The sequence below is a fragment of the Leptinotarsa decemlineata genome, unplaced genomic scaffold (genome assembly GCF_025532065.1).
Source record: "Leptinotarsa decemlineata unplaced genomic scaffold, Ldec_3_MD MMD2_tig00004307_RagTag_RagTag, whole genome shotgun sequence".
NCBI classification, from domain to species: Eukaryota; Metazoa; Arthropoda; class Insecta; order Coleoptera; family Chrysomelidae; genus Leptinotarsa; species Leptinotarsa decemlineata.
Window position 1 is genome coordinate 2,846,597 of NW_027412606.1, and position 16,522 is coordinate 2,863,118.

At 37.4% G+C, this 16,522-nt stretch overlaps 1 protein-coding gene across 4 annotated transcripts in view; it reads right to left on the reverse strand.

The window, feature by feature from the left end:
• LOC111507244 (Ig-like and fibronectin type-III domain-containing protein 2) overlaps positions 1 to 16,522 on the reverse strand; it is a 507,957-nt gene that overhangs the window by 12,312 nt on the left and 479,123 nt on the right. For all 4 annotated transcript variants that reach the window (XM_074178771.1, XM_074178772.1, XM_074178769.1 and 1 more), the window contains 7 exons: positions 15,153 to 15,495; positions 11,092 to 11,404; positions 6,764 to 6,939; positions 6,408 to 6,546; positions 6,211 to 6,343; positions 2,895 to 3,087; positions 454 to 700 (listed from right to left, as the gene is read on the reverse strand). In XM_074178771.1, the coding sequence (XP_074034872.1) occupies positions 454 to 700; positions 2,895 to 3,087; positions 6,211 to 6,343; positions 6,408 to 6,546; positions 6,764 to 6,939; positions 11,092 to 11,404; positions 15,153 to 15,495 (1,544 nt within the window). The remainder of the gene's footprint in view (positions 1 to 453; positions 701 to 2,894; positions 3,088 to 6,210; positions 6,344 to 6,407; positions 6,547 to 6,763; positions 6,940 to 11,091; positions 11,405 to 15,152; positions 15,496 to 16,522) is intronic.

Sequence of the window (16,522 nt, forward strand, 5' to 3'; positions counted from 1 at the left end):
CACAAACATGTTCCGACAAGCAATAACATCGTAGTTTGACCAGCAAACCCCCATACCACACAAGGTCAAAGGCCTTCGGAATATCAAGCGCAACACCGCAACAGCTGTCCATGTAGCTCCAACAAAATAACCATTATCAATTGTTAAAGTTCGGAAGTTTCTGTTGAAATACCTTATATATGTCCAGGAAGAGCGGTTTTCAAAACATGTCGAAGAATTTCGAATGTGTTGAAAGCGAACATTTATTCAAAAAAAGAAACAGATCTGGTATCTATAATATGACTGAGACTTTGTAATATTTTGCTGCAATATACAACACTGAAGGATGATTTCGTTACCGGGTATCATGATACTGATTTCTTTTTTCAGTAGGAATATTTATTCCGGATATTTCAATATATTCAATTCTGCAATCAAAAACTACAGAAAATAAATATTTTTTAATATACTCACGACTAATTGTTATTTTCCTAGAAGCCTGCATCGGCGTTCCGTATCCATTATCTGCGTAACAAGAAATCTGGTCCATATCTTTGGTAACGTTGTGAATGACTGTAACCATGTGTCTGGTTGTTTCTTGTCGCACGAGTCTTCCAGATATATAAAGGGAAATCGTAGGCATTGGAGTACCCATAGCGATGCAAAGAATGGTCATGCTACTTCCTTCTATAACCAGGTTGATGGGATGTACTGTGGGAGGCTAAAAGAAGTTGACCGTGATTTAGAATTTTCCAAAGTCAATATCTGACGCGATTGAAAACATTTCTTGTTCAATAAATTGATATATAGATGTAACATCACTGGCTTTAGAAATTTTTCTACTGATTGAGAATGAGAATAGAATTGTATAAACTTTGAAAAATTTTCTTGGTTACCAAATTTCTAAATCTATATGTTGAAATGGATAACCGTTTTGAAGGAGAATAACCAGCATCATTGAGTGACTTAGCAAGAGTACACGGTAATGATAACCGTCACCGTTCTGCTTCTCTCAATCGGTCCATCTTGGTTTCAATCTCCACGAAGGTTGATGATGTATAAAAATAATTGGTTGTAACCAATTGTAACTAAATTGTTTCCATATCCTCTTTGGAGTTATAACTGTTGTATTATTGAAAAAAATTGAACTGTTTCATTTGTTTTGATTCTTTAGGCTGGGAAAGTGACATTTTTCTAAGATAGTCAATGCTATTCCATTCGATTATCTTCAAAAAGGAAAAACTATTACAGAAGCATACTTCGCATCATTACTTGACAAGCTGGAGGCAGAACTTACGGAAAAACGGCCACGTCTGCTGAAGAAGAAAATCTTGTTTCACCTAGACAACGCAACGTCTCACACTTCAGCAGTTTCCTCTCCACGAAATACGGTTTGAACTACGTGTTACCTCAGAGCTAGTACTAGAGTGCCACCAAGATTTAGCCAAAGCTTCGGTAGATAATAACATTATCCTGAGGTGGGTTGAAGGGCACGACAGGAGTGAAGGTAATCGCATTGTCGACTCTTCAGCTGAGGAAGCAGCTGGACTAAGAATTTTAGGACCCAGTGACATCTACAGCCTGATGACTTCGACAACTGCAGAACTGGCCAAACGTCACACCCATGCTCAATCCCTGAAGAGATGGGATGAAGATGAAGGATGCAGTCTTGCCAGAATCACCCTGGGCGAACCTGGGAAACTGGCGCCAAAAAAATATCTGGCGATGATCAGGAGGAATCTACGCCTGTCAGTAGGATTTCTAACTGGCCACTGTCAACTTAGGAGAAACCTCCACAATATAGGGCTAGTGGACACACCTCTATGCAGGATGTGTGAACAGGAAGATGAGACTGTCAGGCATGTCCTATGTGAATGCCTGACAGCCTCCCGAGGAGGACAACTCCTCGGGAGAATGTCCAATAGGTCCATGTGGCATAAGTGATGTGGGCTTACCCTCCCTACTTTACATATATAGATACGGTTTGAACTGCTTGACCATCCGCTTTACTCACCAGATCTAGCTCCAAGCGACCTATTTTTGTTTCCTCGTCTGAAAATTGCACTCGGAGCGCCCGCTGGGAGAAGTGTGATGATATAAAAGAAGACTTTGTTGAAAAATAAAAAAAAATAACCTATCTTTGATAGGTCGCGAACTTTCCAGACCACTCTCGTATAATGAATAAGTGGATTCTCACGAGTCGATTTTTTAGTACCACAAAGTTTATTTTTATTGAATTTATTTCAACATTCTGAAATTTGTATGAAGACAGTAACGAGGAGAGATACATACATACAATAAAATGAATGTTTTGAAATTGAATTTCGAGCATTCATCTCGAAAAAAAATACTTTCTTGGCTGATACCACGCTGAATATTGAATTATATTCGACAGACATACGTGCAAGAATGTCTGTCGGATATAATTCAATATTCAGCGTGATATCACCCGAGAAAGTATTTTGTTTCGGTAGGCATTCGCCAGAACCTTCTGTGTAAGTAGTCGGGAGGGATGAATGTCTCATAATTTCATTTTGAAATATTTATTTTTTTTGGAAAGTCTATGCATATTTCCATATTTTCTATACATATTTCCACTTTGAATTTCCCTGAAATGAAAGCCCAGTATTTCTTGGGTAACTTGAAATTGAGGTTGAATTGTTGAGGAACATTTATGAAACACTTTGACAGTATCACAAGTAGCAAGAACTTTAGTTGTCACATGATAACAAAGGGCCTAATTTGAACTAGGAGAAGAATGGTCGATTCAGATCAATTTTCAACAGCCGAGGGTGAGATTTATTTTCTATTCTTTCTCACGTGAAACTAACGAGAAAAGTTCAGTGAAAGAAGAGGATTTTCGGAAGACGGAAATCTCGACTTTTTCTCACAAACCTTCGTTAAAAATTACTTACTTCAACAAAAGCCGGATAAGCCGGATCAGTCCAAGCTATGAGAGTCTCAGACGGCATACTGACTCCTTTATTTGTAACGGCTTCTATGTAGACAATATACTTGGTGTTTGGATTCAAACTGTCGATCATGTACGAGTTTACGGAGACGTTCTTCACATGGAATTGTTCTTCTGAGGTAGACTTGTGGTATAACCTGAAAGAATATAATCAATACAGTTTTCCATCTGCAACATGAGTTTATCATGAAAATAGCTTCTTTGAACCAAAGAAACATGCGTGTTCTAGAGAAAATAATGGAGTGTAACAAATCATATGGAACAATAAAAATAACGAAATTATAATTTTGTATATCAATCCAAACCCATGTTCAGTTATTCATAATAACAATTTCACAATTTTCATGCTACTAATTGAATTCTAAGTTGGACTGGTAACAGTTCAACTGATGAAACTACCGTTTAGAGAAATTCGTTTCAAATTAACGTTATAGTGTGGAAATTGTATTATCATGTAAAGTGTTATTGATTTCCATAAAGTAAATGAATCAGTGCATTTATAGTATGTTCCATGCTGTTTGAATTGATATTTTTCTGACAAAAATGAAATACTTTGAACCAGTAGGTATCTTTCAATCCAGTGGTGAAAATATTGCTCTTTATATGTTCGGTCAAAGTACAACGAAGTGTTACTCCAAAGGAGTAAAATTGTCTTTCACCCAATTCATCCTCCTGGGTCATATAGGCCAAGATGTAAAACCCCATCAAGGTCCGTTATTAGGAGATTTTTCATTTCCTATGTTGAATAGAAGAATTTCGGAAAAACACGACCTGAAATCAATATTTAGCCCAACCAAAACCATTATGGAGAAACTGAAGTTAACTGACGACCTCAGAGAGTCTTTAGCAGCACCCGCGTACACCGGATTCCTCTTTGCTGCTGGTTGGTCTACATTGGAACAACGAAAAGAAGTATAGGTACTCGTCTTACTTACTTACCTCCTCTCCACATTTTTCTGGAGAGAGAGAGGCTAGATGGACTTCATTTAGACTTATGAACATTGCTAATTGCATAAATCAATTCAATGCAGAGTGCAACAAACTGTCAGTTGGATATGACCTCTGACTTTATGTTTCCAACTGTCTACTACGAAGTGTCTTATAGAGTACTGTTCCCGATTACCTTCCGGTTATGGTGCAGGTATTTTCAGTCGCAGACCCAGGACAGAGATATCAACCTGCTTAGGAGTCTATGCGACTGTAATTCAAGCAGAAATTTACGAATTTCTGCTTGAAATACAGTCAATTGTGTGCGGATTACCAGTCAATAAAAATATTATCAAGCGGCGTTGAAAGCTCTTGAATCCTACCGAGCAACGTTTAAATTGGTAGAAAATTGCTAAAAACGACTCTCCTTGATAGGAAGACTCAACAGACGACTGTCTCTGGTCTGGATTCCTGGACATACTGGCCTGGAAGGCAATGAGGCTGCTGACTCGCTTACAAAGGAGGGTGCTGCAAGCAGCTTCATCGGACCAGAACCTGTCATTGGCCAGGTGCCTACCCCGCTGAGGACCGCATAAGGTTTTTAGAGTGCGGCAGAACCGCATCTGACCTGAAAGACTACTCGCCATACAAACTAATCGGCTTCGTTGAGAAGCTGGGTTCATTTTGTCGAATATGAATAGGTGTGAGCTACAATAAACCTTTGCGGGTTGCAGTGGAGGATCGAATAGACCCACTAACTTTGGACCTAATATAATCTAATTCGTCTCACTCAACAAAGAAGACAGGCACATCAACTTATTTAAAGATACAGTAATACTCGATAAAACTCTAAAATACTGTCCGAAGATATATAGAGAAGCAGAAAAATTTCAGAAACACAAGGATACTCTCAATAAAAAAAAGGCAATGAACATTAGTTAAATCTGGCTACATGTCCCCAACTACACACGAACAAGTTCATTTGATTCAATTGCGAGAAACGAAGCCACGCTAACCAACAATCAGAGACAAATCTTAGTAGGACTAATACAATTCTGTCTTATGTATTTACATTTATCATGTACCAAAATTAATCAATAGATGTTTGCAATCAAACTAATACTGTAGTTTCTGTGTTGAGAACAACGCGGGCACTGCAACGGTTACCACATCGCCTTTAATAGTGACTATTGCAGTAGTGGTGCATTTGTATCGGCTAATTTCATTACATATAGTGACTAAATGATTATGTTTCCTATTGTTCCATATTTTTTTCATCATATAATAAATTATGATTTTGGAGCTGCATGGAACACTTTCATTAATTTTTTTTAATGCATTTCGATTAGGTTTCCTATAAAAAATGTTGAGAAAACTCACATTGGTGAAAAATTGTACGGCTGCGGACACAAAAATGGCGACGGTCGAGGCGACGCGACGGCGGAACGGTAGAGATGCATACAACAATATCAACAGTATAGGTGAAGCGCATGAAACGAGCTATGGCGTTTCGTGTCCACGCAAGATACTTCTCCTCATCGCCCCGCTCCGCGTCACCCCGCAGTCGTCATCACTCGACCCTTGCGATTTTCGTGCCCGCAGCCTGAAAGTTGAATGTTCAATATAGATGAATAATTGATTAATTTTTTCAATACAGACTTAAAGAACACTCATCGTAAGGATTTATGGTCCAGAACCTGTCATTGGCATCGCTTTAGGCTTTGCCAAACAAACATTGAATATCTGGATGGCAAGAAGATTTATGGACTTCTGACAGAATCTTCCAGGATTGGCTCACTCCAAAGGGTCCATTCACCCTTCGAAGCTCGAAACCAAACAGTTGTTGGACTGCAGTAGGGATGAACTACGATGTCTAACAGGCCTTCTTACAGGTCACTGTCATTTGAATCATCATATTCAGAGACTCGGACTATCGGAAGACAGTGTGTGTCGCCTCTGTTTGGAAAATGATGAAACAGCAGAGCACATACTTTGTGTCTACCCCGCTTGGAACCGAATCAGATTTTTAGAGTTCGGCAGAGCCGTACTCTAACCATCTGATCTGAAAGACCATTAACCATACAAACTAATCGGTTCCGTTAAGAAGCTGGGTTTATTTGGTCGAGTGTGAATATAAACCTTTGAGGATTTCACTGGAGGGTCAAATAGACCCACTCACTCTGGACTTAACCGAACCGAACCTAACCTGAGGGAAAGTTACTTCATAGTTATTTCACTTTCTAAGGTAAAACGCATAGGTATTGAAAAATCGTGTCACCGCTGTTCTGCAACGCACATGAAAGACCTATTAAAAAGATGAAAAAAAATCTCACCTGTAAGTCACGATATCTAATGGATGACTGAACTCGGGGGGATGCCATGTAATAGTAACCCATGTAGCACTGTGACTTGCAACTGCCAACGAATGAGGTGGTGATGTGACCCCATTCACCCACTTGGTTTGGTCTGAAATGTGAATATTGTAGATGAGGAACTGTAACCTTCGAACCTAAAAACAGTTGGTACTTACCAGATTTAACTAAATTTATCATAATTATAGATGACGGTAAAGAAGTGCCGTATTCATTCACTGCTACTACGAACATCTGGTACATTTTATTCTCTTCCAAATTAGTAATTGTCGCAGTAGTTTCAGTTGCGTTCATTTGCTGTAATTTGAAATATCGTAAAGTTCATCATAAAAATCGGTCAGTTAGACAAGAGTCATCGAAAGAAGACACACAGTCGTCTGTCATACATTCAATCGAAACACTTTCTGAACAAAGTTATTGTAATATAATACTCAAGCTCCATTGACAGTAATGAATTGATTGATATTGAGAAAAATATCATCTCAATGCAGCTGATGACAAATTTCATACCAACCTTTTCTAGTACGAGAGGAGTTCCATGCGTGGATGTATTATCTACTCTTTGGTAATGTATCACATATCCGGTTATGTTTGTTGAGTTTTCTGGCTCATTCCATTCCAATAAAATCGTATGTTCGTCCACTATAACCGCATGTAGAGCTGATATAGGACCAGGTATCAATCCATTTCCTATACGAAAGGTAAAAAAATGAAGGATTATTTTATTAGCGTGAAAACATGATGGTTCTTTTATGTATTTAGTTTCGATAAACTAAATAAATAATCGTTTTCGATGTGCCCGATGAATTAGGAATGATTCCATTAATCCATGATTCCATTAATCATGGAAAATTCAACTGATAAATGAAGAAAATGTTAAAAAAAAAATTTGGTACTCAAAGGAGAGCGGATGCATAATGTACACATTTCGTCAATTTATTCAAATCAACAATTAAGTTTTTAATCTCTCAAATCAGTTTCTGTTACTTACAATGTGAATCAATCAAAAACAACAACACATAATTGTAGGTAACTAGATCTAAATTTGTTTGGGAAAAATTATTTTTATGGGGGTATTTGTTGGAATATTGAAAAATTTTTACTTTTGCACCAATTTCCAAACTTCTTTGTTCAATTCATCAACAAGAGTTTTCATATAATCCACTGTCATTTCAAGTGAAAACTGTACAATTCACTAAATGAAAATGTTTGAAAAGATGACAATTCAGTGGGAGAAAAATGCGTGATGAATTTAATTTTTTCCAATCTTGAAAAAGCAGGCAGATTTTTTCTGAGATCAGTAACAATGAAATTTTCAGCTCACTTGTATAGACAACTGATTTAGGAATATACAACTTTCTTTCAATATCAGTTATTTTTGTACTTCGGTTGGAGTAATAATTGAAATTATTTAATACTCCCGTTAACGAAAAGTATAGTTGTGCCCCTTCCAAACCGAGCAAGAAACAAATTGAAATCAATGGCCCACTGAATGATGAGAACGTTTTTCTACCTTATTCAGAGGAACTGGGCAAATTTAGAAAATGCAGTTGGTTAGTAACTCGTCCACGAGATGGAGTGACATTTTGTTATTCTCCACCAACTTAGGAAGAGGAATGGAATACTTTGAAAGAATTCCTATTTCCAATTATGGAATATCATTGATTTTAGTTCGATGATGGCCTCTATCTTGCACTGATAAACGGCTAATGAGCCTGAAACCGCTCAGCAAGTGTGCCCGTTCCAAAATTGAAAGTCCTTTTTCAGTTGTATTGCCAATTGCATATGCAGGAAATTTTCTGTGAATATTCCTGCACTGACGCCTGTCGGATATAATTCAACGCCCTTCGTGGTATTAGCCAGGGGAGTAGTTGTTTTCTGATAGGCGTCAGTCCATTCAACCTACTGTCAAGGTATATTTGAGACTGGCTTGAACGTTTGAAGTTCATTTCATTAGATTTGTTAACTGCCAGTCTCCAAGCATAGCCCACTGACTAATAAGGAACATACAGAGTGGTCCAACGAAAATTATGCACCCTGCTTTTCTCCTTTTTTTGTAACTTAACGCAAAAATGCTCGGACAGGTCAATTTTGCTTTTGAGGGGGACACATTTCAGATGTATGTTTCTTCCTGTGCCTTCAACCCCCTAGCGAGGGTGAGTAATAACCCTAAAATTTTAAATGGGTAAGTGGGGTCAAGTGATATATCATTTGAAAGGGCAAAAAATTATCTTTCCATTCTACCTGATATGCTACATTCTGTAGCATATCAGGTGTTATACTTCTGCACTCTGCTGTAATTCGTGGGCGAAGATCTTCTATGGACTCGGGCTGCGTAGCAAAACATTTATTTTTCAAATTTCCCCAAAGGAAAAAGTCTAAAGGCGATAAATCAGGTGACCTGGCAGGCCATTCGATGGGGCCTCTCCTTCCAATCCACCGTCCAGGAAACCAGTCACCTAAAAACTCTCTTACCGGAGCAACATAGTGAGGAGGTGCTCCATCTTGCTGGAAATGAAGCCGATCATCATTATGATTTTGGTCATTTTCAATTATTTCTGTTATGAGAGGATCAATTGTATCTTCAAGCATGTTCAGGTAGACCTCACCAGTTAAATTCCCAGGAATGAAAAGTGGCCCTACGATATGATTGCCTAATATGCCACACCAGACATTGATTTTTTGAGGGTACTGGGTATGGACCTCTCGGAATAAGTGTGGGTTACTGTCATCCCAGTAACGGCAATTATGCATATTCACAGCTCCATTCAAAAAAAAAGTACTCTCATTGGAAAAGCACGTGTTGAATGATAGGTGCGGATCATCAATTAGTAGCTGGCTCAGTTGTTCACAAAAATGCAGCCTTCTATCAGGATCATCTTCATTGAGTTCCTGTACTGATTCAATTTTATACTGATGAAATTTATAGGCTTTTATTATCCGTATTGTGGACGAACGGGAGACACCTGAGGCTGCAGCAAGCTGACGGGTACTTTGAGTATGATCCAATTCAACATGTCCCAAAACAGCGACCTTCACTGCTTCATTTCTGATCGGTTTCCGTGGCTGGTGTTTCACATTACAGACAGATCCGGTATCGACAAACTTTTGGACTAACTTGGCAACGTACGAATCATTCAAGTCTAGCACAACTATCATGTTGATAATAAAGTTTAACAATTTCAACTCGTTCAGGAAAGGAATAAACCATTTTTACAGTTAAGTTGAAATAATTTCAAAGCAACCGAACTGAATCAATGAACGTTTGCCTAAATTCTTTTTGTACACTTATCTGCTGTTGTTATTTGAACCAAAAAACGCACGAGAGACATTGAGGAATGTAGAAGTGATAAAATGCCGTTTTTTCCGCATTTTCATTCACACCAAAAATATCGAGTAAATGTTCTTGCTTTTTTTATAACTATTCAAGTAAATACAACAAATTAGGTATCATTGGAAAGGTAATTTTGTGCCCTTTCAAATGATGTATCACTCGACCCCAGTTTCCATTTAAAATTTTAGGGTTGTTACTCACCCTCGCTAGGGGGTTGAAGGCACAGGTAGAAAAATACATCTCAAATGTGTCCCCCTCAAAAGCAAAATTGACCTGTCCGAGCATTTTTGCGTTAAGTTACAAAAAAAAGGAAAAAAGCAAGGTGCATACTTTTTGTTGGACCACTCGATATAATATTTGATTGATCCAAATCATCTAAAGGAACAATTCGTTTAGGCCAGTCTAAACTTCCTACACGTTGGATTATACCTACAGTGTAGGGAATTGCAACTGACTTGAATGAATTGTTCCTTTATATGATTTGATTTATAGCCAGTCTTCAAGGATGCCCACTAACTATATGTGAAAAGAAATTCATTGTGTCTATGCATGATCTGTACATCTACGTAAAGAATTAATTTTGTTATTCACTACGTAACAGCTATTGTAGTAGCGAAATATGTCGCGATATTCTGAAAATGGAGTTCATGAAGATGAAAGCGTAGGGTGTAGTTTGTGACATCACCATGGATCTTCATCAAGTAACGGCTGAATAGAGTAGAAAACCAAAACTTTTCTGCTGATTCTGTTGAAAGATTAGGTACTATACAAAAAAATCAAACGCATTTTCAACTTTTGGTTGAACTGGTTGAACTAGAGATATCTATCTGTACCTGCAACGATGATAAAACTTCGTATTTGAATATATCATATGTTTCTAATCATAATGGCTACTTCACCTTTCCTTTGGAGTTTACAGTTCGTTATACAGGGTCAGTACAAAAAATCATGAATTTGGGAATGTGTCATCATATAATTAACGCCCTGTATGAGACATTGGGATGAAACTTGGTACATAGGGGTTTGAGATATACTCAAATCGAATGGAATATCCACTTTTCTGATAAAAAAATGGTCAATGACCCTTCTCGAAATTTCGACCCATTGAGCAGGTCATAGTTGACTTTGAAAAGAGGAAAAATCTATTTATATCAATATATTTGGATTGACCTCGTCGAGTACCATAATTTGAAATTTTCATTTTTCAGAATCGGGTTTCAAAATGGGTTTCAAAAGTGTTGCGGTTTGAAATCGAACAAACTGTATGTATGCCTGTAGTGACTTTATGCATTTTCATAATCAATTTCGTTTTTAATTGAATGGAAATATTTTTAGGAAAGATTGACTTTTCAGAAATGAAATTTTTGGCTTTCTAGTTCTTCATTTTATTACATTTTACAAAACCCTTCCTATCCAAAAATCAATTTTTCATATCTTTTTCTATAATGGTAAGAGTTTAACTTTCTTTGAAGTGTGGATTTCGGTATCATTAGGTTTAAAAAACTTACCTTCGTCGAAACATAGTGCCATATTTCCTATATATGGGTAACAAGTAGACGAAAACAACAGTACTCCTTTGCAAATTGGTAAACAACTATCAGGTACCCCACGACGACTGCAACACGGGGCATGGTTCCTACCCCCTACTTCGCATTTGAGCAATTTGTGGAATTCTCCGCTGCAGACGCTCGCCAATGCCTTGATATCTGACATTTTTACACCCTCAGAGCAGAGAGGCATACACAGTGTGTTGAGTTGGGCTTTTTCGCAGCAAGCGGTGGTGTTGTAAACGAGGGCTTCCTCAATTTTTTCCTCAATTATCTGTAAACAAAACATATAGTGCCAAAATTTTCGATGAAAATTAATCAGTGTCTTTGTAAGAGGAATATGTTTGGGAATTCTCGGACGGAGTCGTTCTTCGTTTTCAAAATCAAATATTTTGCATGGAATTTATCTACATTGTTCCAACATCCTGTTCTACAGACACCAATCCAAAATGTTTTTTGTCTTAATTGAACAAAAATGGTCGATACTCGATGAAAATCCATATTAATACTAATTACCACAGTTTATTGTATGATTTTCACTATAACGGGGTTAAAACTGTTAATTTATGCTTGAGATAGCTATTTTATAGCGAAACACGTGTCGCGGTTTCTGTAAAATTTTTGTAGTGAAAATCATACAATAAACTCTAATAATTAATTTAAATTTTGTCTTATCAGAGAAGACTGAGACGTAAAGTTTTTGAATTCTTGATACGATCAACTATTTTCCCATATCAAGAATGAATGCCTACTGGCAAAAATTCGATAAAAAAAATTAATAAGAAAATTCTGATTTCCAAAATTTATTTTTTTTCACAGAAGTTGTATCCACCATCGGTATAGCTCTCTATAGATGGCTGGCTGTATTTTAATAATGATAATAACTTCATTAACCCCAAGAAACTAACACTTTCATAGGAATAATGAAAATATGTTATTCAGGAATGATGAAAATATGTTATGCAGAAATAACAGTTATAAAAATCACAGTTATAAAAGTTGATATATTAGATAGATATATATTTTTGAAAATAAATGTTTTCACATGAAATTTTTCTACACTGTTTGAACATTTTGTTCGATTGTTTGATTTATAATATGTTTATTGTTCGAAAATAGAATTCTTGATACAAACACAATGTCATAAATGAATATTAATATAAACATGAAGTATAAGATGTGCAGTATAAATGTATAAAATGTAAATGATTGAAATAAAATATGAACTATATATACATACATATGCAAGGGTTATATGAGAACTAGGACAACGATTAAAATATGACTTTCACACACAGTACAATCGCAATTTCCACACATTCTAAATTACAAGGCATCGTCAAAATATTCTTGTAGGTCATAATAGGCTTTTTAACTTGATAGTTTTGTACGTTCATTTCTGAATATGATAAAAGGAGTCTCTTTGATTTCATTGATAAGTTTATTGTATATCCTGATTCCATTATATATCAACATGTTTTGAACCAAACATGTTTTTGGAATTGGTAGATTCGGTTCATTTGACTGCCTTGTGTGGTATGTCACTGTAGTTGTAGATTCATAGTTCTCCCTATTCTCATGTATAATCCATACGGTTTCCAATATGAATATTGAAATAATCCTGAGGATTCTATGTTCTCGAAAAAGGTGTTTACATGAATCCCGCCTTTTCGCTTTACATTAGTACCTAATAGCTATTTTCTGCAAGAGAAACACCGACTGCAAAAGTTGTTTACTGCAAACACCCCAAAAGGGTTTACCACCGTACCTTAGATAAGAGTCTATTAAGGCATAGTACACTTCTTTCCGGCAGCAAACCCAAGTTCCTTTGAGATATTTCTCAGTGCGAAACATCCTGATGCCAATTTTTGTTGATGTGTGCAATATGCTGAGAGAATTTTAAATTTTCATACATTCCCAAAAATTTCAAAGTGGAGTTATCTTTTATTGTGTTCAATGATAAAAGATTCGAGTCAAACCAATTCTTCACTTTTCTCATATCTTGACACATTTTGTTATAGAATTTGTTCTTGTCCTTGCCATGCCCCAATAATGTAGTGTCGTCAGCAAATAAGGTGAAGCTTTCTGTAATCGATATGTTGGTAAAATCATTAAAATCTAACAGAAACAGTAAACGACCTAATACAGAGCCTTGAGGTACTCCTCAATAATTGAGAAGACGTTGGCGAGATAAATTATTTATCTCGCCAACGTCCGAGTTAGATGACGTTCTTACAAATTGTACAAATCAGAAAAATATGAACTATTCCAAATATGACTGTTGTCTCCAAAACCATATCTTCAAAACTCCAAAAAAATTTGGTATATAAATGGTGGTTGATAAAATCATATATTTTTTCCTGACAAGAAAAATAGGAGTTTTATTTCCAAAAGCTCATTTTTCTCACTGAAGTTGAATTCATTATCAGTGTTGCTTTGAGATAAGCTCGCTGTTTTTATGCTGATACTGATATTTCCATTAATCCCAAGAAACATACAAGTTTATAGTAGAAATCAAAGATGATATAATATCAAGAAATAACAATTATGAAAATAAATACGTAGTAGAGAGACAATTTATATAAATTGATGAAATGGTATCCAGAAAGAAGAAAACAATACCTAAAAATTGACGCCAGAGTCAGAAACTTTGAAACTGTAGAAGTCCCATAAGGTAAAGTATTGGGCCCCATTTTATTCATCATATACCTAAATGATTTACAAAATGTTGATACAGGAGGCAACATGATCAGCTTCGCAGATGACAACGCAATTTTCTATTCTAGTGAAAATTGGCAACAGTTGTTTTGCAGAGCCAAGAAAGATTTTCTCAAAATACTCCAAATTATACACGATTAATTCTGATAGGAAAAAATGTAAATGTTTTCGGTTTTCAATCATCAAAACCAATGTGCGGATATTTCACATCTATCAATTACCGACAATAATAACACCTTAACTATACCCATAATCAAAAAATAAAATATTTGGGAGTCTACTAAGATAGCCACATGAAATGGGACACGCACATAAAAAAAATCATTTTCAAATTGAGAAGCCTCCTAGCAAAGTTCGAACATATGAAATTTCTTGAAATAAAATACTTGAGAATTTTATACTTCGCACTGGTGGAATCACAATTGAGTTACGAAATAATAGCTTGGGGAGGTGCCTACAATAATAAAATGAACGGACTCGATGTACTCCAGAAATGGATACTAAGGATGAAGATTGATTATATTCCAGTGATGAAATTTATCAAGTAGCAAAAGTTTTAGATACTAAACAATTATTCTTGAACCACTTGATAGTGAAGTAGACAAAAGAAAGATACAAAAATTATTATATGCACACATACTCGGAAAGGATAATGTGGGGCTCTGCCAGAGGTGACCAACTCTTCCCTTGCTACACTTGGGAACACACATGAATGAAACAACAGAAAAAACAAAAAGAAAAACTAATCCCGAGGCTGGACAAAAGTGCTCACCTCAATCTCAGGCGATGACTGGGAATGAACAGAAATGTCCACCCCAATCTACCGCTTGGAATGAGGCATAGCATATCACCTCCAACGGCAAGGGCACTTTCTGCTGCGGGTGCCAAGAGCTCCGCCTTTAGTAAAGGCAAAGAACCGGTTGCTCCTGCAGGAAAGCTCCCTCACTTGTGCACCTCCACTGAGGGAATCCCAAGAAGGTTGAAAAAGCCGCGCAATGACAGTAATATTGCTGTACCTTCCAAAACCTTCGCGGAAGCCCATCGTGAAACAACTCAAGGTTTCAGGAGAGAGTGTGTGTTCGGCCAGTCTTGGCTTACACCTGCCAATATGAATGAAATGTCTCCTAGTGACCTGTTCACTTTTCTAGAAAGGGCAGGATGGACGATGACCTAGGAGGAAAACTCATCGGGAGGATGTTCAATGTGTCACATGTGGCATAAGTGCCTACTCTACAGATACCAGAACAATCCGCTTCCATATTTTTTAGTTACATCATTCATGAAATTTCCATTTGGGAACTTACCTTACTTTCAGTCCTAAAAGTTAACCTGCTGCTGGGCATACCGATACCGTGCACATTCACGGCTTCTACATAAATCTCGTAATCTGTTTCACTTTCGAGGCCCCCCAAAATATGGGGACTTTGAACTTTCTGTATAGTTTTGTAATCCTCAGTGTCGTCATCAACCAGCCTCTGATGAAGATTGTAGTATAGTACGGTATCTCCCAGTGTTTTCGGTAAAGACCAATGGAGAACTGCGAATTCAGTTTCTATGTTGGTGACGTAAAGACCAGTTGGAGCACTGGGTAGAACACCGTAGCCTTGAAGAAGACAGTTGTTGTATTCTCCCATGTATCGAAGACACCTAGAAACAAATCACAGAAGGACTTTATGAATAGGGAAACACATTTTTCAAACCGAGTTACTTTGGACCTTTTCAACATTCAGTTGTTTTTTTTTTTATTTTTTTTTAGCTCCAACCACAGAGGGTTATTAGCTGAATGTCATTTACAAATATGTATCATTATTACATGTGGGAACGGGACCTTGCACACACGCCGACCGGTGATCGTCGCCGGTAAAATACCGGTGGGCAGCCGTCCACTGCCACTGTATCGCCGGCAGTACCGGGAAGTAGTGGCGTACATGACTAAATACACTCTTGAATACTCACCGGTTTGTTACCGACCATTCCAGTCTCGAATGCTTGGTGAAATTGTAGTTACTACGCATTAACTTCGTTTTGGTAGTGCGTGCTGATTACGACAACAAAGCAACTGATTGTTTGGCCGTCCAAAATCGGTGTGTGTGCAACTAGCGTTACACTAGTGCAACTAGCGTTTTATTGGTAGCGGGTGCTTGCATACTCACCGGATTTTTATCGGTCAAACAATCAGTTGCTTTGTTGTTGTAATTAGCACGCACTACCAAAACGAAGTTGATGCGTAGTAACTACAATTTCACCGAGCATTCGAGACTGGAATGGTCGGTAACAAACCGGTGAGTATGCAAGAGGGTATTTAGTCATGTACGCCACTACTTTCCGGTACTGCCGGCGATACAGTGGCAGAGGACGGCTGCTCACCGGTATTTTACCGGCGACGATCACCGGTCGGCGTGTGTGCAAGGTCCCGTTCCCACATGTGGCTCACTATTGGAAAGTCGGCCGTCCAAATTCGGTGTGTGTGCAACTAGCGTAATATAGTTTGGCATTCCTCGTTTGAGTATAGTGGGCAATCGGTTGAAAAATATGGGATAATCAATTCAGAATCACATATATAACACGTTGAAACTTGTTTCCCTGAGAGTAGAAAAGTGTGTGTGAGAAATGTGTCTCCAATTCGTAGGTGAGATGAGATAGTTCGTGTTCGCCGTTTCTTCTGCATATCCGT